Source organism: Rhipicephalus microplus, chromosome X (genome assembly GCF_043290135.1).
Source record: "Rhipicephalus microplus isolate Deutch F79 chromosome X, USDA_Rmic, whole genome shotgun sequence".
NCBI classification, from domain to species: Eukaryota; Metazoa; Arthropoda; class Arachnida; order Ixodida; family Ixodidae; genus Rhipicephalus; species Rhipicephalus microplus.
In genome coordinates, this window is record NC_134710.1 from 119,337,405 (window position 1) to 119,360,175 (window position 22,771).

Here is a 22,771-nt window from a genome sequence, read left to right on the forward strand (position 1 = left end):
TGATAGATATGCCTATTTTTCTTTGTATGTCATTGTGATGTGATTGTGCATGTTTGAAAAGTGCGCCACGCCATCAGCCTCAAACAAAGAGGACGATGAAGATGACGCTCGGTTGCGGCACATGTGGGCGTGAACCTTTTATGCCAATGAGGTGCCTCCACGGAGATTTAGGAGAGCCACAGGAGAAGAACAGCGAAGCCAGGCAGACGTGGCTGAGTCGGGACCAAGTGAAGAAGATGGCCAGGGCCCGGGAGTGGCGGACAGCAGAGCTCCTGCATCAAGGTCCCAACGCGCTCCTACCTGGACACAGAGCTTCTTCTCGTTGCCTGACGTGGGTCAGGCTTGTTCTGGTCTTCTGGCGTGGGCCAAGAAACGTCTCCGGCTTCGTGTGCGAGCTATGGCCTGCCGAACGCCGAAAGGTCACTGACCTCGACCAGCCTGACGCTTCCTTCCATGCCAGTCAACGATGTGAGCGTCTCAACCTATTCGCCAGTCTTCCCCTGCTGGACGAGTGCGTCTTCATCGTTACTTCGTCGCATCAGCTGCAAGCAACACGTCTTAGTGTATAGTGATATGGGTTTTCTCCAGTGACCATTTATTTCCGCCTACTGCACGCATCTTTTAGCCATCTAGTATTCCTGTTAAGCTTTTTCTACTTTCGCATGCTCCGTTCTTTGTTGTTTACTCTCTTTTGGCAGTTTCGTAAATATATTGAGTGTTGCAAATTTGGTGGAAGCAAGTGGTCTCGTCGGCTTATTTCTCGATGATGGTTAAGTCATCGGTGGTTTTTGCTTTGCACGAACCTACACGAGAGCTTGCCCATTAAACAGCCTCGTGACAGTCATATATACTATTCAAATTCAATTCAAAATTATTCGACCAAAATCACTATTTGCTTCAAACCTAAAATTCACTATTGGCACAAGCCTAATAAAAGGCACCTGTTTCACGCTCCAGTTGTGTTAATTTACCTACGTACATCCCCCCCCACCTTCGGCCTCTCCGCTGCAAGGGGTCCCCCATCACTTCCACCAGTCCACAAGAAGCCCCCACACATCCATGGCTGAGAACAACTGCCTTAGTGGCTTGACCCGTGAGAACAGGGGAGAAAATTAAAGAAAACTATAAAATCGGGGTTTTTCGAACCAAAATTGATAGTGTGGGAACATGGATGAATTGGGACCACCTAGGGTGCTTTGATAATCACTTAGACTTAAGTACACGGTTGTTAACTGTTACACAATCAAACCAGTGGCCTCATGCTCACTAGTCATTATGGCAGGTACGAAAAAGTTTTCTCTTTTTTTGTAATAAGAAAAAGATACAAAAGGTTTGTTCAACATGTGGATTGAACCCAAGACATCACAGTCACAAGTGCAACTATTGAAGTCTTATGCTTTCTGGAAAGTACAGATGGTGACATTTTTTTTGTGTGTGCAATAACTGGCTATAATAACAATTGTATTGTTTCCAACATAAACATATAATCGAGTAAAAGATGACTGGTAGAAAAAACTTGTGCCTCTTGATTATTCAATATTTTATTTGTATTCGAAGCTATGTATTCGATTTGTGTTAGAAAATTTTGATATTCGCACACCTCTACTTGGAAAATTCTCAGTGATTTTGATGAGCCTGGAAAAACTCAAGGAAAATGGTGCTTCTCTTAGGAAAATTACGACCTGTACTTCCCAAAATGGCACCCTGGCACATATGGAACTTCTCACAATATTGCGATCACTTTTTGTTCATTGGAAATATTCATACCTATGAAATGGAATTGTTTTAATGGATGCTCTCAAACAAGGCACTGAGTCCTGCTGAATTCATGCTGCAGAAGAAAATTGCACTAGATGCTAATTTTGAAATGTGGATTGGCTAGTAAGCTTCACTGCAATATATTGATACGGGGTCAGTGACTTCTGTATAAACGCAATTACAGAAGAAACATGAACATTACAGCAGAACAGGAACAATGTCAACAAGTGACGAACTTGGTGATGTATTGGAGTGCAATGGCGCTATCTCGTAGTTGGCGGTGCTAACTTGACGTGAGACTAAGTAGGGTCCTGCGTATCGAGACAAAAGTTTTTTGGAGAGACCTACACGGCGACACGGTGACCAGAGGAGCACGCGGTCACCTGGGGCAAACGTTATATTACGATGCCGGTGGTCGTAGCGGGCTTTTTGCATATCCTGTGACCTGGTGAGACGAGACTGGGCGACTTGACGAGCCATGTGAGCCCGATCAATGGCTTCGGAAGCTTGCTCGCAAGCAGATGGCTTGAGAGTAGTTTCAAATGGCAATATGGGGTCGCGACCATACAAAAGATAAAAAGGTGAGAATCCCGGGGTGTCATGTCAAGATGAATTATATGCGAAAGTCACATAGGCCAACGTGTTGTCCCAGTCACGATGATCTTTGGAGACGTACATCAAAAGCATCTCTGTGAGCGTACGGTTGAGATGTTCAGTTAGGCCATTAGTTTGTGAGTGGTAGGCGGTAGATAGCTGATGCGCTATGACACACGATCGAAGGAGGTCGTCGACAACTTTGGACAAGAAAGAGCGGCCGCCGTCTTTAAGCAGCTGTCGGGGTGCACCGTGGTGTAAGATGACGTCATGAAGAAGAAAATCTGCGACGTCAGTGACAGAACTGGTTGGCATGGCCTTTGTTATCGCGCAACGGGTCTCATAATCTGTGGCGACGGCGATCCATTTATTTCCCAGTGTCGTCGTCAGAAAAGGGCCAAGAAGATCGAGTCCCACGCGATGAAATGGTTCAGAGGGGACTTCGATAGGGTGAAGCTGTCCAGCTGGCAGCAAAGAAGATCTTTTCCAGCCCTGGCAGAGGTCGCAAGTGGCAACATATCGGCGCACGGTGCGGTACAATCCTGGCCAGAAGAACCGACGTCGCACGTGGTTGTATGTGCGGGAAACACCGAGGTGTCCCGCTATTGTTGCGTCGTGAAGTTGTTCAAGTAGGCAGGCTGTAGATGATGGGGAATGACAAGCAGAAGCTCAGGGCCTTCAGTGCTGCTGACGTTGCGGCGGTAGAGGATGCCGTCATTCAGCACGAACATACGGAATTCGGCATCATGGCTGTCAGACTGGATGGCGTCGATGATAGTGCGCACTGACTCATCCTGTCGTTGTTCAATGCGCATATCGCTGATATCAGTAAATGCCATCACGCTGCTCTCCAGTTGCAATTGGATCAGGAGGGTCCACCGGATGACGAGAAAGACAGTCTGCGTCCTTGTGCAAACGGCCAGACTTGTAGCTGACGCTAAACGAAAATTCCTGAAGCCTCAGCGACCCAGACGTCCAGTCGGGTCCTTCAGAGAAGTCAGCCAGCAGAAGGCGTGGTGGTCCGTAACGCCAGAGAACATGCGACCATATAAATATGGCCGGAACTTGGCAACGGCACAAACTAAAGCTAAACACTCTCTCTCGGTGATGGAATAATTCCTCTCAGGGGGAGAAAGCAGGCGACTGGCGTAAGCTATAACGCACTGTCTGCCGTGGTGCCGCTGAGCGAGAACTGCGCCAATACCGTGGCCACTGGCGTCGATGTGAACTTCTGTGGCAGCAGAAGGATTAAAGTGGGCAAGTATGGGGGGCGTAGTTAATCAGCCGATGAGAGCAGTGAACGCTTGAGCCTGCTCAGGGCCCCATGAGAATGTGGTATCTTTCTTCAGCAAATCTGTGAGTAGCCTGGCAACGTCGGCGAAGTTTTTCACAAAACGACGAAAGTAAGAACATAAGTCGATGAAGCTCCGGACGTCAGATGTAGAACAGGGCACTGGAAAGCTACTGACGGCGCGGATCTTTTCAGGATCTGATTGGACACCATCAGCGTTTACAAGATGGCCCAGAATGGTAATCTGACGGCGGCCAAATTGACAATTCTTGGAGTTTAGTTGTACCCCAGCTGTTTTGAAGACTGCGAGAATTGCAGCGAGAGGGGTCAGGTGGCTATCGAAAGTAGATGAAAAGACTATCACATCGTCTAGGTAACAGAGACGAGTAGACCACTTATAACCATGCAAGAGAGAGTCCATCATTCGTTTGAATGTGGCAGGGGCGTTACATAGCTCAAAAGGCATCACCTTAAACTGGTATAAACCATCCGGTGTAATGAAGGCCGTCTCCTCGCGGTTCATCTCATCGACAGAAATCTGCCAGTAGCCGGACCGAAGATCAATAGACGAGAAGTACGTAGCGCCGTGCAGGCAGTCCAACGCGTCATCGATGCGTGGCAGCGGGTATACGTCCTTTCGCATGATCTTGTTAAGGTGGCGATAGTCAACGCAGAAGTGCCAGGTACCCTCCTTTTTCTTTGCAAGGACGACAGGGGAAGCCCAAGGACTACTTGATGGTTTTATGACATCTTTGTTGAGCATTTTGTCAACTTCCGCTTGGATAACTCTGCGCTCGGTGTGGGAGACACGATAGGGGCGTCGGCGAATGGGACTGGCGTCATCAGTGTTTATACGGTGCTGAACGGTGGATTTTTGCCCTAGAGGTCTGTCGTTGAAATCAAAAATGTCGGTATACGACGCGAGAAGGTGATGGATGTCGTTGGCTTGTGCAGGATTGAGGTCGGGTGCAATCATCTTCGAGAAACGACTCTGCATAGAACAGATGCTGTTAGCTACAAGAGACTGAAGTAAATCAATCTCGGTGGTGAGAGCCGCTATTTCGAATTTGTCCGCATTGGATACGCTGACCAAGAACATGCCACGAGGAAGCACTTGAGGGCAAAAGCTGAAATTGAGAAGTGGGAGCGAGCTACAGTTGTCAGTGACAGTCACAAGCGTATGGGGAATGGCGATGTTGCGCTCCAAGAGGACGTCGGCGAGAGGAAGGAGAACATATTGACCATCGAGAACTTGTGGCTGTGTGGTCAAAATGACGTAGGTGGTTGCCTGAGGTGACAGTCGCACGTCCTAAAGAGAGCACAGGCGCGGCGGGGCAGTGTGGTGTTCAGAGACTATCTGAGGCAGTTCTAGCTGAAGGACGCCGGTAGCACAATCGATAAGAGAAGAATGATTCGACAAGATGTCCAGGCCTAAGATAACGTCATAAGAGCAGTGGTCGGCTAAAATGACAGAAGCAGTGTGGTCCTTTATACTTAAGCAAGCAGTGCACCGACCGAGAACCATCAGCGTGCCGCCATCGGCCACACGGAGCATTTGTGCAGCCGCTGGTGTCAGAACTTTCTTTAAACGTGTGCGTAGGCTTGAACTCATGATCGAAATGCTTGCGCCGGTGCCTACAAGTGCTTGTACAGGTACCCCATCTACTTCAACGTCTGTTACACTTCGTCGGGTAGGAACAAAGAGCGGATTTGCTGCGGAAGTCGTCAATGCAGCACCACCTTTGGGGGCTGCATTTCTCAGTTTTCCGAGACGATGCGGCCGGAAGCCATGAGGGACGAGAAGCACCGTGGCTGCGGCGAACGAGACGATGGACGGCGTATTTGCGGCGAACGAGACTGGTGCCCACGTGGTGAAGGCGAGCGGCTGTACCATGTGTTCCGAGAATGGTTAACGGCATGAGACTCTTCGGTAGGTGAAAATGTGCTGGCGGGACCGCGGAAACAGGTCATATTGGTCGTTGCACGAGGTGCTGAGGACCATGTGTTGCGGCAGTAACAAGCAATATGTCCAACGTGGTGGCAGTTGAAACATATAAGGCGGTCATCTGCAGTTTGCCACTCAGCCGGGTTTTGAGTACGTGGAGAAAACCGTCGGTCGGAGGAGGGCATCACGAAAGGGCGTTCTTTGACTCTGGGGGCGGTGACATGGCATACGGAATGCACTCCGATGTTTTCAAGCTCCTGGTGCATGATGGCTTGAACAAGAAGAACAGTAACAGGAGTGGTATCAGTACTACGCGAATTGAACGCTGAGGGCGCCATTGCTTCCATTTCGCGACGAACAATGTATATCAGGTCTACCGGCGGCAACGGTCATTGTGGTGCGGACTGGTCCTCGCAAGTCAATGTTGCAGCGGTGTTTGGAAGTCGGGCAAATGTTTGCAGAATGCGGCGACTTTTTACTTGCTCAAACTGACGACACTCTTTGATGATCGCGTCCACGGTGAAACAGTTCTTGCACAGCAGGAGATTGAACACGTCGTCAGCAATCCCTTTCATGACATGCCCTACCTTGTCACCTTCTGTCATGTCTCTTTTGGCAGAGGGCCAGCGCGTCTTGAATGTATGCCAGGTATGATTCCGTTGGGGATTGGGCACGGCAGGCCAATTCCTTTTTGGTGGCGATCTTACGATTGGCGGTTTTGCCAAACACCTCTCACATCTTTTCTTTGCATTGGTCCCAGCTTGTGAGTTCTTCTCCGTTGTTTTCGTACCACACCTTCGCCGTGCCTCTCAAGTAAAACAGCACATTAGCCAACTGAAGTGTGGGATCCCATCTGTTCGGCACACTCACTCGTTCGAACATGGCCAACCAATCATCAACGTCGACGCCATCGGTTTTAGCCAACTGAAGTGTGGGATCCCATCTGTTCGGCACACTCACTCGTTCGAACATGGCCAACCAATCATCAACGTCGACGCCATCGGTTCCGCAGAATGTACCGGAATCCTTGAGTGGCGAGAAAAGGTATGGTTGCGACGCCGCGTTCGTCGGAGACGCTGACTGACGCGGAGGGCTCAGCATTGGCCAGGGCTGGAAAACCGATGCGGCGTCCGCTGCGGAGCTCCGTTGCCTGATGGTTACCCACCACCTCCACCAATATGATATGGTGTCAGTGACTTCTGTATAAACGCAATTACAGAGAAACAACCTCAGGCAAGAATCACAGATTGGCACACTCGTGCACCTGTCAGCCGATTCTGTCCATCTTCCTTTACTTCGTAACAATATCGCCATTTAATCTGGGCAAGCACACTGATAGGGAAAATACTAGTTATGCAGTGTAGAGAACTACTTGAAGCCTATATGTGTTATCGATTTACGACCAAAGTAATCTGTTAGCCGGTTTCGTTCAGGTCCAGTATATGCATTTTAAAGTGCAATTTCACATAGTGAGAATAAAAATCCTAATAATGCTATCCCAAGCACATCTCTTCTCTCCACGTTATATATAGTGGCACCTCAACTGTGCCGATGAAATCATGTAAAGCACGAGTATCCTGAACACAAACTCTCTTACTTTAATCATTAGACAATAAACACATGCTTAAAGCAAGTGGAATGAAACACAGTTAAGAATTTTCTCTGTTCAAGTCAAAGCATTTAGATGTTTGACACATTTTTCACAACCCTGGTAGTTTTTTGTTGGTCACCAAGAAGATATAAAAGTTTTTTTCAGTTGTGCACTTGTCTCAGTTGTTATGCTGGAAGTCCCCTTAGTATCTGTTTTGTTTACAATATTTCTTGGTATTTTTGGAGCTACAAACTACATTTTCAGTGGATCTAACTACATGAATCATTTACTAGAAATATTTAGTTAGTGTGAGACCTGCCTGTTTCAACAGTCACTTTGTTGATGCCATATATATATATATATATATCGTTTTATCATTTTCATCTTGCAGAGTCGTCCAGACTTACCTGATTCACCATGGTTATTGTGCTACAGCAGAAGCGTTTGCCCGAAGTACTGGCCAGTCATTTGATGAAGACCTTTCTTCCATTAAAAATCGGCAAAGTAAGCTCATTGAGTTATGCCTAATTAAATTGACAAGTGGAAGCAGTCTGCTGGTCTGCCGGGAAGTCACCAGTCTTTTACCAATGGGTTGAGAAAGTATTCCAAATTAAGCACATAGGTTTATATGGGTTGTCACTTTAAAAGGTTACATCATAATGATCTCTGAAGGTTTTCGAGAGCACCCTGTTTCATCACACTGTGGTGAAGGATGTGATGGGACAAGGAAGGCAGCAAATTACTGTCGCTAGGTGCCTCTGTTAAAATGATTGCTGGCATGTTTTCGGCACAGTGCTCAGCAAAAGCAAGTTCCTAGTTGCTCGGAAAAGCACTCATAAATTCATAAATTGACAGAAGAAAATTTTTTATGAGAATACACAGTGCATTCCTGGACAGCTATTACAAAATTTGTGGGTGCTCATGTAGTTGTAGCATATAAAACCCCATTATTATTATTATTATTATTATTATTATTATTATTATTATTATTATTATTATTATTATTCACCTTTCAGACTCACGATTTCGTATTATCTATAATTTGGCCCAGGGATGCTTCGAAATAAAGAGCAAGAAATAGGACACACATGAAATATTTCAGTGCTGTCAAAAATTTCAACTGTGTCGATATTTCAAGATATGAGAGTTGAAATTAATCAGCTATTGCTTTGTTTGCTTTTGTTATTTGTTAAGAATTTTCTCATGGTCTATCGTGAAGCTATAAAACAAATATTTATACTCATGATATGCATTGTAAAGTGTACTTTTCTTTTGCTGCATCAGGAATCCAGAAGTTGGTGCTGGCAGGTCGGGTTGGAGAGGCCATTGAGACAACACAGAGGCTCTACCCTGGTCTGCTGGAAAACAATCCCAACTTGCTATTCCTTCTGCGCTGCCGCCAGTTTGTTGAAATGGTTAATGGTACAGACAGTGAAGTGCGACCAGCTCGGCGCTCACCTGGCTCCAGTCCACGATTATTAATGCTGAGTTCGTCACCAAAGTCAACAGGAAGTGATGTGGCCTCCAATGGAGTGGCAGCCTCGGACAGCAGCACAGCAAATGGGGACACAGCACTAAACGGGGACCACAATGATGGTGATTGTGGAACAGACATGGTTGTGGAGGGCAGTGAAGGAAGGACAATGGTGGCGAATGGGCTAGACCCAGACAGTCGGCAGCACAATGGTCACTTCCATCGGCTAGACCTTGGAGATACAGATATGGGTGAGTGGCCATCGTTTTATAGTCTCTAGGAGGGATGAAAGAATGCCCTTGGAAGGTCATTTGAAGGACTGTTTTTTAATAATTGGGAAGTTATACTTTGGTATTCACTCTGAAGCACATCAACCAATTAATTTTTCTCAAGGTGCATTGTGTATTTATTATTGATCAGAGGTCTTTGTATTATGTTGTCCACTTGTTATATTATGTATATGGTAAATCGTGTTTTTGTTTAAGTGGTGCAGCCTCTGAGTAGCTTGAAAATTCAGATGCTTTCACAGGACTCTCGCAAGCTTTATAGAGCCAATGTATGTCAACATCCAAAGTTTTTCAAGTTGCAGCCCTCACGAGGCTACGCTTTTTATTCAAATCGTGAGTCCGAAAATATACTAATAAGGCCACTGCCGCACCCACGCCGTAGTGCATTTTGAAAGTCGGCTTTGCTACAAATCTACAACACTCTGCGGTGAAACATACTGCAAAATCCGAAGGGGCACTTGGAGACATTGGGGTTGTAAGCGAGAGTTCAGTAGCTTGAATTTTTCGTGGTTTTTTCTCTCCATGAATTTTGCATTTCATTACCTTTTGGTACAGACACCCAACAGCCAGAATACATTGCTACAACTAATAATACGGCGTGCAGGCATTGCTCTGAGTGGGTACAACACACAAAAATTTATGTTACAGCAGCTTTTTGTTCTTATAACCGATTTATTGTTAAAACTTGTATTATTATGAGTTGGTTTGACTGTGTGTATGTATGTGCGTGTCTGTGTTTCATCAGCTTTGAACATTGCTCGGCATGCTGACACAAGAGTACACTCACTCACACTCATTAGAACATGGTGAGTGTGAGTATGAGTGAGCACTCATGAGTGTGAGTAGAAGTGAATATGAACGTTAGTGAGTTCTCATGAGTGAGAACTCATGAGTATGAGTAGTCGCGAGTATGAATGCGAGTACTCAGGATGGGAGTGGACGGGAGTGAGCACTCAGAGTATGAATAGGCATGAGTATGAACGTGAATGAGTACACGTGAGTGTGAGTAGTTATGAGTGTGAAAGTGAGCGTGTACTCATAGCATGAGTCGTCGTGCCGCACAGAGAGCTGCAGCAACACACACATCGAGTGGTCGTACTGAGGAAGTGCCCTAATGGTGAGGACATTGTTATCTAGTGGCAGTTGACTTGACAAGTGGTATGTGGCTACACACACACACGCAAAAAATGAAGGCTTTATTTTGCAATATTTGCAATATCGTGTTAGCTCGATAACATAGGTTTCAATTTGGAAGAAAACAGGAAACAGAACTAGCAATCAGAAAATGAGATTTGACTTTTCTTCAAAAAGTAACTGTCACTCGTGCAGCGCTTTGCGATTGGCTAGCATGTAGCAAATGATGTCGGATACGCCAAACATCATGCGGCTGGCATTCTGATGCTGTCCCATTTGTGTACGCTGTGTGTCCTGGCGCCACAGCGCACCATTGCGTCGGCACCTGCCTTAACACAGTGGTGAGTGTGGCGACAACACCTCCTCTTGGTCTCTTAAAGTGTGCTGCTTGTTTAATAGTGCTGTATTCGAGAAAGTTCTAGCTGGTTAAGGAGATACGGAATGCACAGTACGGGACTACGGTACCGCTCCTCCTCTGTCACTCGTTGTGCTTTTGCCACTTTTAACTCCAGTGAAAGCATCCAAAAACCACAGAGTGCTTTTAAACATTTGCTATGCAAGAGGTCACACCTTGTCGTTGCCTGTAAACCTGTCGATGCGCCTTTTGATGAAGGTAGGTACTTTAATAAAATACTACACGAGCGCTTGTACAGTCACCTTCTCTTCATGTATCTTGTTCTTTTGCGCTGAAACCTATTTCAGGACGCACTTCAAACACAATGAGTTGGACAGAAGAAGTGCTATCACAGTCGCGCGCCGTATTTGCGTAACGTGCAATGGCATAACCAAGGTGTAGTAAACCCTGCCCATCTCTCCCCCTACAAATTGTTTTTGCCATGATATGCAGGTAGAAAAATAAGAATTTTAAAAGGTGCCCCTCCTTCCCCCCAAAAAACGATGAGTACGAGCCTGATAACGTGCTTTAACTCTCCGATGTGTGTATCTTTGGTACCGGTTGCGTTGTATTGTAAGTGGAGGCTCCGTGTTTGAAGTGATGTTTCGAGGTCGGCATATACATGGAGCTGCACACGCGGACAACATGTGCCCAGAAATGACATATACGTGCGCCTGTTAATCCAATGGCAGCCTGCACACGCAAGGCTGTTGCAGACGCCCATCTTAAACTGTTCATCGACGAGTTGAGACCGCTGTGCGCGTCTTTCTACATGCTCCTTTAATATGAGTGATGTAATCATTTATTAAGGGCTATTGTTTGCTCATTGTTTGCTGATTGCAGATTTTGTCTGCACTGCTGAAGGTGCAATATGTCATTTTGGAATGTGGTTTTCTTTAAGCCCTAATAACATTTACAGCGATATATTCGAGATGCAGCGTGCTTCTTCTCACGCAAACATTGAAAAAAATCAGTACACGTACAGAACACACCAACATAGTAAATAAATCTAATGGCTTTTGTTTATTAAAAAGTAATTTGAGGTGCACATATAGTATGGCGTTTAAAGCACAGCCCGTACGACGCTTAAAAGTGTGAGCTGATTTCTCAGTTGTCCTTTCATTGGCACACAGACCGTGCCTATTACAAGACGGGGTTCCTGCCTTCTTGTTTATTGAAGTGTACGATCGGAGATAATGTATTGAACGGGGATGTGAGAATAAAATAGCAATTTTTGAAAAAATATGCACGTTAAAATTCTATTTGGTTTTGATTGCTCGTTCATAAAGAAAATGCTCGTCAAGTTTGGTTCTTATTTTCACGAGTAGATTGCGTGCATTTGCTGGGGAAAGCATATCTGAAACCTATTTTAAAGAAGCAGCTCATACACAGCCAAAGAGGCCAAACACAAATCGAATGCTCGTGTACGTTTTCGTGCCTTTTACAAGTGCATGTGTTATGTACAAATACAGAAGGAGGTCTCAAAGTCGCGAGACTGTGAGTGAGACCTCCTATAAAATCATACATGAGAGATACAACGCAATAGTAAAGAGTGGTAAGGAAAGAAAATTTAAGGTATACAAAATGTACAGATAAGCACGAAATAGCGAACATAAGTTATACAAGGTGTACCGATGAGCACAAAAAACTAACAGAAAAATGGAAGAATATTCAATTCATATAATATCATGCATTAAGAATTTAATAACTGTGAACGCAAGCCTTTTTTAAACATTTCGAGGGATCTATTTTTGATCTCCAAAGGTAAAGAATTTCACAGGGAAACAGATGAAAATTTTGTAGTTAACTTGCCATAATTAGTCCTAGGTTTGGGCAAAAGGAAGTTATTAGCCTTTGCAAAACGAATCGATGACGCATGAGGAAACTGACTTGATTGTAGTAAAGGAATCGGAAGTTTTCCATTCACATATTTGTAAATCAGAATGCCGAGAAAATATTTAGCCAGCTTCTGAACTGATAAAATTCCATGCGAACAGAGTAAGGATGATGCATTGGACATGAAGCCACTGAACGTTATTATTCTCAATGCTTGGTTTTGAAGATGTTGGATGGCTGATAAATGAGTGGCATACGTATTTCCCCATGATGAAATGCAATAAATTATGTTGCTGTGAAAGAAAGCGCCGTAAAGTGACAACAAAATTTCAAAACGAAAGAACGGGCGAACTTTTAGAAATATTCCAATGGCATATGCGGCTTTCCGCGTAAGCTCTAAAACATGTGAATTAAACTTTAAATGTTCATCTAATTTGACCCCAAGAAACATTGTACTAGAGGTAGAATGAATTTGAGTATCGCTTACGAAGACAGAGGGGTTCCTAGGTATAATTCGATTAGGTGACGAAAATACAACGAAGTTAGACTTTTTAGCATTTATGTTTAATTTATTCTTATTGAACCATTTAACGGTATTTATCAGGTCGGTATTTTGTTTAAACAACATCGAGTCAACGTCTTTATCTGTAGTTAATATAGTGGTATCGTCCGCATAGAGTATACAGGACGAATGTGCTATACATTGAGGAAGATCGTTTATATAAATTAAAAATAAAAGTGGGCCCAAAATTGAACCCTGTGGAACACCGATGTTTGTGGTTTTAGGGTTGGAAAAAGTACCGGACACATATACCACCTATTCTCGATCACGCAGATAGTTACGAATTAGTTCTAGTGGGACGCCAGATACACCAATTGATTCTAGTTTCTGAAATAAAATTTCGTGCGAAATAGAATCAAATGCTTTTGAAAGGTCAAGAAAAATGCCTCCAACAACACTACCGCTGTCAATAGCATATTTAATTTCCTCTGTTAGCGATATCATGGCGAGTTCAGTTGAGTAACCTGGCCTGAAACCGAACTGTTTGTTAGAAAGAATGTGAAACTTGTCTAGATAACACCATAAACGTCCCGCAAAAAGCTTTTCTATGACCTTACTGAAGAATGAAATAATTGCTATAGGCCGGTAATTGGAGATTAAATGCTTGTCGCCTTTTTTAAAAACGGGAATAATTTTTGCTTTTTTCAGAGATGTAGGGAAGAACCCAGTTCTAAATACAAGATTTATTATATGACATAATGCATCACAGATTAAATGAGCTATCAGTTTCATGTCGGCATCAAAGAACTTATCGAGACCAGCGCTTGTATTCCTAATACTATTGATAACGGTGAACACTTCCTCGGGTGATGTCGGATAAAGGAAGAATGAATGTGGTAATCGTGAACAAGTGTGTTCGAGGGATGCTGTCAACTGAGGAATATGCCGAATGAGTCATTGAAAGAGTTCGCGATATCAGATGGGTTATCGATCACACGTTTTTCTGAGTGAATCAAGGTTATATCTGAATGTACCGTAGTCCTGCCAAAAAAATTGTTTACAGTTTTCCACTGCTGCTTAACGGCATTTCCGGCTCGCTTTATTTTATCTTCGAAAGACATTAATTTAGTTAGTGGCTTTAAGTAACTTTCCTAATGTGTTTGAATATTCTTTATAGCGCTTTTGAAGGTGAACATTGAAAGGGCACTTTTTCGTCTTTTTGTATAAGTTATCCTTTTTCCGCAGACATTTTAACAGGTTAGGTGTCAACCACGGATTAATTAGGACAAGGTACTTTTTTCTGCTTACTACTAATGTTGAAGCGGCCGTGACTGCATTTGAAATGATAGAGGAAAATTGTTGGTAGGCTATTTCAGCATTATTGCATTTCTTAACTGCCGACCAATCACACTGCTCGATGATGTTAATGAATGATGCAGTATTTAAGGTATTCTTGAAGCATCGACTTATTTTATTATTATTGGAGATGCCTATGCTTGCATAAATAGGATAATGATCTGTGACAGGCACCTCGATGACAGCTGCTTCAGGAGGACTAATGAGGTTAGACAAAATGTGATCTATAATAGTGCCATTGCCATGAAGTGGAACACGAGTTGGTGCAGTTATGAGGCACTCGTAGCCATACCCACTGAAGCAGGAAATGTATTCAGAAACATTTGCGTTGGTGTCATCAAGAAGATTGATATTCATATCTCCTAAAATAATCACCCGTTTACCTTCTAATGACAGAGTTTTCAACGCCTCTCCTAAAGCTAGGCAGAACTCCACGACAGATGACGACGGAGAGCGATATATGCAGGCAACTACTAAATTCTTACTATCTTGTGAAAAATGTGGTTCATGAAGTTTGATCCACACGGATTCGCAACCAGGAATACTTAGTGCCAAGTCCAGTCGCCTATAATAGTGAAGGCATGAAGATATTAAAATAGCTGCTCGACCATGTGCATCGTCGATTCGGTGACAGTATTCAGAAGAATAGGAAGGAAACTTAAACAGGTCCCTGTCATATTCACATAGCCACGTTTCACTGATGCAGATGATAGAGAACTGGTGACCAATGGCCGACAGCAATGAGGTAATATTATCATAATTTTTTCTTATACTTCGAGCGTTAAAGTGAATTAACGCCCTACATGGTTGAGACATCCGTGATGAGAGTTCAGACGGGGAAATATACGCCATCCTGAAATCAGATAGACGCTACAATTGCTAATGTATGATATAACTGATATAACTAGGAGATAATGGAGATAATGGATATAACTAGGAGATAATGGACAGGTCGATCTCGGATTTTATGCGAAATATCCTGGTGTCAGTAGATTTCCTTGCTTTTATCTGACAGTTATCAGTCCAAAGAAATGCCCACTGTTTCTCTTTTTTGAGAACAAGTGCTTTAGCAAAAAAAAAGTATAGAATACTTTTTGTGGACAATGAACTATAGAGTACAAAGCAAAAATAATTTATGAAGGCGCATTTTTAGCCTCGGCGACTGTGGTGTCGCTGGAAAAGTGGAACTGATGCTCAAATTCGCGGAACCTAATTTCGTAAGAAATCTCTATACACCTTTGCATTATTGACAATTTATAAAGGCACCTGCCTTTGCACCAATTCTGAAGAAAGCAGAGACCCTTATGTGAAAGGTCACGTTACTATTGCTTAGAGAGTCTGAATACTCTTGCCGGTAACTCTGCTGAGTAGGTCAAATGACACACACTGGAGTGGCAAGTGATCCTATAATTTCAATTTATTCAACTGTCTCGCGATAGTTTTGTGTGACTACCGTTAAAAATAATGAAGTATTCATTCTGAGCAAGTCCAATAACACTTTTCGTTGTGTCTAGTCACTGCAAAAAGAGCGACAGAGAGAGCTCAATTTCTAACATTATTTTAACAGGGAGAGAAACAACTTGATTGATGGCATAGCAAGGTCGGTAAACATAATTTGCTGGTGGTTCGAAAGGTGGTGGCCAAAAGCTTGCCACGACCGTTTCAGTCCAGTTAACCACTTCTGTCTGAAGACGGTAGTCAGCTGACGACAGGAGCGACTCCCTTGCCTGGAGGGAGGAAGCTGGCAGTATTGTTCTTGGTGGTGGGGTTACCCTCGCATTCCCGAAGAATGTGACTTTAGGCAGCTTTCACGCAGCTGCAATGTCAGCAGTTTAGTGCAATGTCTTCTCGATAAATTTCAGACAGCCGATGAGGGCTGGGCAAAGAATCTGTTTGGATTTGCCTCCAGATCGTGGCCTGTTTCCTTGACATATCTGCCTGTGGGGCCGCGTATGTCTTGCGGTTCTCTCGGTAATACACTGTAATTTCGTTATACGTGGTGATCCCTTCCTGCGGGAAGTCCAGGGTGGAGGGGTCCACGTCCCGGTTAATTCAACCTCGGGCTACGCAGTGGGCCGCCTCATTCTTGGGTTCCCCACGTGAGCGGGCACCCATATAAGTTGTATTTTATTGTCTCGTTTCTTTTTTTTTTTTTTGATAATGTTGGCTTTGAATCGTCGAGCTATGACGACGAATGGCAACTCATGATTACGGAGTTAGACAAGGAGAGCAGAAAAATGGGTCTTAAAATTAATCTGCAGAAAACGAAAGTAATGTACAACAACCTCGAAAGAGAGCAGCGCTTTGAGATAGGTAATAGTGCACTTCAAGTTGTAAAAGACTATGTCTACTTAGGGCAGGTAATAACCGCAGATCTGGGTGCATGTTAAAGAACCCCAGGTGGTCGAAATTTCCGGAGCCCTCCACTACGGCATCTCTCATAATCATAGGCTGGTTTTGGGACGTTAAACCCCATGAATCAATCAATAACCGCAGATCCGAAGCACGGGATTGAAGTAACTAGAAGAGTAAGAATGTTGAGGAGCACATTTGGCAAGCACTCTCAAATTATGACAGGTAGATTGCCACTATCCCTCAAGAGGAAGGTATATAACAGCTGTATCTTGCCGGTACTTAGCTATGGAGCAGAAACCTGGAGACTTTCAAAGAGGGTTCAGCTTAAGTTGAGGACGACGCAGCGAGCAATGGGGACGACGCAGCAAGCAACGAAAAGAAAAATAGGTCTAACTTTAAGAGACAAGAAGAGAGCAGAGTGGATTAGGGAACAAACGGGGGTTAAGGATATCATAGTTGAAATCAAGAAGAAGAAATGGACATGGGCCAGGCATGTAGCACGTAGACAGGATAATCGCTGGTCATTAAGAGTAACTAACTGGATTCCCAGAGAAGGCAAGCGGGTTAGGAGGAGACAGAAAGTTAGGTGGGCAGATGAGATTAAGAAGTTTGCAGGTATAAATTGGCCGCAGCTAGCACAGGACAGAGTTGACTGGCGGAACATGGGAGAGGTCTTTGTCCTGCAGTGGACGTAGTCAGGCTGATGATCATGATGAGGACTGCTAATGTCTAAAATTGTTACTGGCAATCATTTGTAGCAGCGAATTACATTTCTGCTGCCCCCTTCTCCTGCCAAAAAAAAAAAAAAAAAACCTTATGCTCCAGTTTTTTTTTTCTTTTTTTTTTTTTGCCACCCCTACTCCTTGGTTTTACGAATCTACCGAATTTCAAGGCTGACAGCCACATTTGAATTCGCAGAGTGTTACAAATAACTTGACAGGCAGTCCAAATGATAATGTGGACTTTTTGGTTGAGTTCTAATTTTTAGACAGCATTGTAGACGGTCTACGCTGACAGTTTAAAGACAGGGACGAGCCCATGTTGTCTCGAGAAATGGAACACGTCTATGCAATGAGGCACCACCTCGCATGGAGAAAAAAAGCTAAGATAAACAAACGTAACTGTTAATATTTTTAGCTTATTTTGTGTTGAAATCTACGAAAAATTGAACGTTACTCACTTTGAGCATCTGGAAATGCATCTGCTTGTGTGCAGACTTCCTGCGAGATCTGAGCATTTCACTGAGTTACCATCTTATTTGGACCACAAATTAGCCTGCATTGTATTCTCATGATGTCGTCTCGAAGCTGTCTATTTTGCCGGCTACGGCGAGTATCGGGACACACCCATTGTTTGCTTAGTGGGGTAATTCAGAATACTACTTTTATTGAAATAGCAGTACTTATGTTCTCTTTGCATGATTTAGGTGGATTGAATGTTTTGTACGTATTTTTTTTCTAAATGTAAGTTTTTTTTATACTGCTTGAAGTTTTTTATTTCATGATGAAAATTTCGTTGTTGTTTTTTCTCGTAACATGTTCCAAATTTAGATTGCAGTGCTCCAACAGTAGCATTTCAGTGCTTCAAAAATTGCTCCATATTCTATTTTGGCTGTTGCACCCCTATAAGGGGCTGGGAATGTGGATCGAATGAAGAGGCCTGGCTGCATTTGATAGCCGCGTCTCAGGTGATGTTCCAATGGGCGATCATAGCGGTGGCGGTGTAGTTGCTGTAGTACTGAAGCTAAGCTGTCAAGAGCATCTGCAGTTAGCGCGCATGTCGCATCCTATGAAAGCATCTAACTGCATGTTTCGACTACTTGTAAAGCATTACTGATCTTTAGACAATGTCTCAATGCATGCTACACGTCATGGTGCACAAATGAATGTGCAGGTGCATCAAAATTGCCCCGAGTCATTCCCTCTTTGAGGAGGTTGATGACCCTCAAAGAAGGCTAAAATCTGATTTGCCATAAATGCACCTAGGTGCTTCCTGATTGATGTGCGTATTGCAAGCAGCACATCGAGCCGTGATACAATAATCGAATACGAATGCACAATGAAGAGTGAGGAAGTAACCAAGAAGTGTCAAAAACCTACAATGCTTATAGGAGCTTCAATGTGTTCGATTGTTGCATGAGTAACCCGAGTACACGTAATGCTACCTCAATGTTTATATTAGGTGCGACTGAACGCTATCATGCCAGTTTCGGCCTGTTTATTGAGTGCCGAAAAGTTATTTTGTTTGAACAGCGTGCTTCACAGTTAATGTGCACTGGTTTATACCACCTCCGAAAGCTTAAAATGTCAAGCAGCTGAGCCAAAGGCACACGCTCACCTACCAGGAAAGAACTTTATGCCTCAGGCTTCATCTCAAGCATATTAAAATGTGGAGATGCAAATATTGTTCATATTGTTACGGAAAAGAAGAGACGCCGTAACGACAAGGCTGGGGATTAGATATATTCCGGTTCATCAGTGATCGAGCGGAGACAACTCTTCGTCTTCCTCGTCAGGCACACACACGCATCGCCCCCTAGAATATCAATAATGCATGTGGCATAACCCCCGGCGGCATATTATTTCATCATTTTGGTGCACTTCATGGTGACAGAACGGTAATTCACGTGACATCATTAGCGTACATGCTCCCAATTGCTGCATATACTAGAATAATATCAGTTGTCAATCGTCCCCCACGCGGCTTTGCCATGCACTCGCTCAAAAGTTTTTTTCCTGGTCTCGCATGACTATCATGCGCGATCAACTGATTTTGCTCCATTTTGAGCGTTTTTGACAGCGCAAGCTCAAATGACAGGTTATAGTCAACAAGCGTGAAATCCTGATAAAGCTCAACGCTTAGTGCTAACATTGCATGCGTGCTTTACAAAGAAATAGGTGGCGAGAAGAGATCTCGTGTAAGAAGGTTAGTAAAGGCAAGAACAGAACAAATGGAAACGCAGTGGATCATTTCATTCATCCAACAGAGGAACTCTGGGGCGGAGACTATGCAGCTACTCTGCAAAAAGGCATGCATGCTTCGACGTTTTCGTCTTTTTCTTTCACTAGTTACTATATGGACACTTTGGGCAGCTTTTTCCTGTTGCCATCATTTTCCGTATGAAGTCCATGTAACGCAGCGCTAGCGGCAGCCAGCCAGCAGGAAGAATATACAAACGCTGATGGCTCGTGGCGAGAGGCACTCAGATAGTCCGAATGCAGCGCTAGTGGTGGGCAGCCGGCAGGAGAAATATACGACAGCGCCGATGGCTCTTGGCGAGAGGTGCTCAGAACGCTCGTGTGCTTTTGGCTGGCTGGATGCCGCGGCCACCGCTCTGCTTTAGTGTCTTGCATCCTTACTCAGCTCTACACCATCGTTCTCTTGTTAAGCTAGCGATGATGGCACACCTGTGTCACTCACTGTCACGTGGCTACATTCAAGCTGATACCATCGCTCTGCGCATCGTATATTCTACACACGAGTAAAAGCTCCCGAGTGTTCAGGAGGAACACAGCTGAAGCAGAGATCAAACAAGCTAGACATTTCCTTTGCGTGGAGGGCACATGTGGTAATATCATCCCGCATGCCACACCTTCCATCGCTTGCTCTTCAAGAAGAAAGGAATACTGGGAGGTAAGGAGGGGAGGCTGTGTGGCGTGCGGGAGCATAAGCTGGCACAGGGATCCCTTCAGGGCTGGGGGAATATTCATTGCAGTTCCTCCTCCTTATTAGCTCAATGTAAGGGGCAGACTGTAACCCCACCCCACGCATGCATATGTGTGTACATTGTGTAAATATGGGGGTGTACATCACCGAACGGCTCATATACCATTCTGCGCATTGTGACCTTTGCTTAATGCTCCCAGCACTTGTGCGAGAAACGGCATGAAAGCAATCTCTTTTGGGAGCAATCGTATTACCGTAGTTATTGCTGTAGTCACTGTCGTATTCCCACAGCCTTTGTAGTTGTGCGAGATTGGATCAAAGGCAGTTAGCTGCTAGCCTTACTTTGTGTAAAATTACGACATGTTGCTATCGCATTCCCACTATTTCACAATTTCGGTGGAACATATTTTCTCTTCTTCGAAATTCAAAGGACAAATTTCTCCACCCACCAGTTTAACTCTCCTCTTGAACTCGCTAACTGAAAGCGAGTGAGCACCAATGAGTATGAGCAGGTGTGAGTATGAACATGAATGAGTTGCTATGAGTGTAAAATGGTGTGAGTATGGACGTGATAGAGTACGTATGAGTCTGAATAAATGAGGAAGAGCTTAAGTGCTGCAAGTGTGTGGAGGTGCGAGTGTGAACTTGAGCTAGTAGGCATGTGACTGCAAGTATGAATGCGGGGGACGATTGATGCATCTGAGTAATTGTGACGCATGTGAGAACACTTATGAGGGTGAGTGAGTGTGAGTATAAGCTGGAACGAGTACCAATGGACATGAGTAGGCAAGGGTGAACCTGAGTGAGTACTTATGAGCGTTAGTGGGCGTGAGTGTACATGCTAGTAGCAATGGGATGAGCTGTGAGTATGCGAGTGAGTGCCTATAATAATTCTGGGGTATTAAATAATTCTGGGGTATAACGTCCCAAAAATACCATATGATTATGAGAGACGCTGTAGTGGAAGGCTCCGGAAATTTAGACCACCTGGGGTTCTTGAGCACGCACCTAATCTAAGCACATGGGCCTCAAGCATTTTCACCTCCATTGAAAATGCGGCCGCCGCGGCCGGAGCGAGTGCCTATGAGTGTGAGTAGGCCTGAGTATAGACGAGAGCACGCCTATCTCGCACCCAAGTGCCTTTGGTGCTATACCCTCGCTCCCAGAGACACAGTAATTTGTTTGCAACTGCCAAGGTGCGCCTCGCTAGCATGTAATGCAGTGGCTCTAACAGTTTTAAAATGCAAAAAAGTGCCTGTTCATGCTGCGCCCGCTTATAAAATGTCATCTGGGTACCACTGCGCTGTCATCTCATGTGACAACTACCAGCTCAAGAGGAAGAGATTGCTGAGCACTTAAAATGCAAAAAATCGCCTGTTCGCGCTGCACACGCTTATAAAATGTCATCTGGGTACCACTGCGCTGTCATCTCATGCGACAACAACCAGCTCAAGAGGAAGAGATTGCTAAGCATTATCTGTGAAGTTCACAACGCATCGCGGGAATTGTGTCAGTGCAGTGTTTTGCGATTGCACAAAATGACGTCCACAACAGGAAACGCCAAGCTCCACCGCCTTAAGATATAATTGCAATCAGCAGTAAAAACTACGAGCCCAGTAAAATGTAGAGTAAGTATACTTATTGCGTTTATTCAAGCACCACTCCATCTGTTTCACTTTACAGTAGCGATTTGCGTGCAGTATGCCTGTAGTATGAGGCACACAACTATTGCCGTACTCTTTCGCAGGCCGCATGTCAATAATAGAATATACGTATTTTGACTCATGTGTGGATGCACGCACCGCGCATGTTTAGTACAACTGCAACGGCCTACTATCGCGATGCGTGAACGGTGCGGAAAGCATGACTTCGACTCGGTCAAACTGCGACTTGCCTTGACTGTCACTAGGCGAATCTATCTACACGTGCTTACGGCTGCCGTCATTGTAGCATTTTAATATCTTGTTCGGGCTGGCACTTTTGCAGCACGTGTGTGTTCCAAGTGTCTGGCAGGACTGGCAATTGATACGCATGCACTGCATGAACGTAAGTTGGAACCAGATTCTAGCGCTACGTTGACGCCGGCTTACAGCACGAATTCTGCCTTGTCACAGCCAAAGCATGCCGCAGTTCGACCTCGAAAGCAACGCTTTCAGCTGTTTATGTTTCTGTCAATCGCAATTGTACGTACCTGATGAAGCTGCTTCCGTAGTCTGCAGTGCACGTGCTGCAGACATTCCAGACTGTCGGGGAAGGTCTCCTCGACGTTTCACACGAAATCAGCATAAAATTCCAGCACAGGAACAGCGCGAAACATGCTTACAGTCGAACTCGAGTTGTCAAGTTTCGCGTCTGATTTGCAGAGCGTCTGCTCGTCTGGCAGTTGAGAGTGTTGCTTTGCCGCGCTTCCAAGAGACGGCGCCACGCGCTTTTCATTATGGCAGCAAGCACTGAGCTCGCTGTGTTCTGGTGTATAACATGAGTGAGTACCTACAAGTGTGAGTATACGTAGGAAAGTGAGTGCCTACGGGAGTAAGTAGGCGTGAGTATAAACTTGAGCGAGTGGTTATGAGTTTGAGCAATCATGA

At 44.5% G+C, this 22,771-nt stretch overlaps 1 protein-coding gene across 1 annotated transcript in view; it reads left to right on the forward strand.

The window, feature by feature from the left end:
• Window positions 1–22,771, forward strand: part of RanBPM (Ran-binding protein M) — a 74,847-nt gene that overhangs the window by 25,349 nt on the left and 26,727 nt on the right. Inside the window, exons 6-7 of the mRNA XM_037427615.2 lie at window positions 7,571–7,683; window positions 8,464–8,904. Coding sequence (XP_037283512.2) covers window positions 7,571–7,683; window positions 8,464–8,904 — 554 coding nt within the window. The remainder of the gene's footprint in view (window positions 1–7,570; window positions 7,684–8,463; window positions 8,905–22,771) is intronic.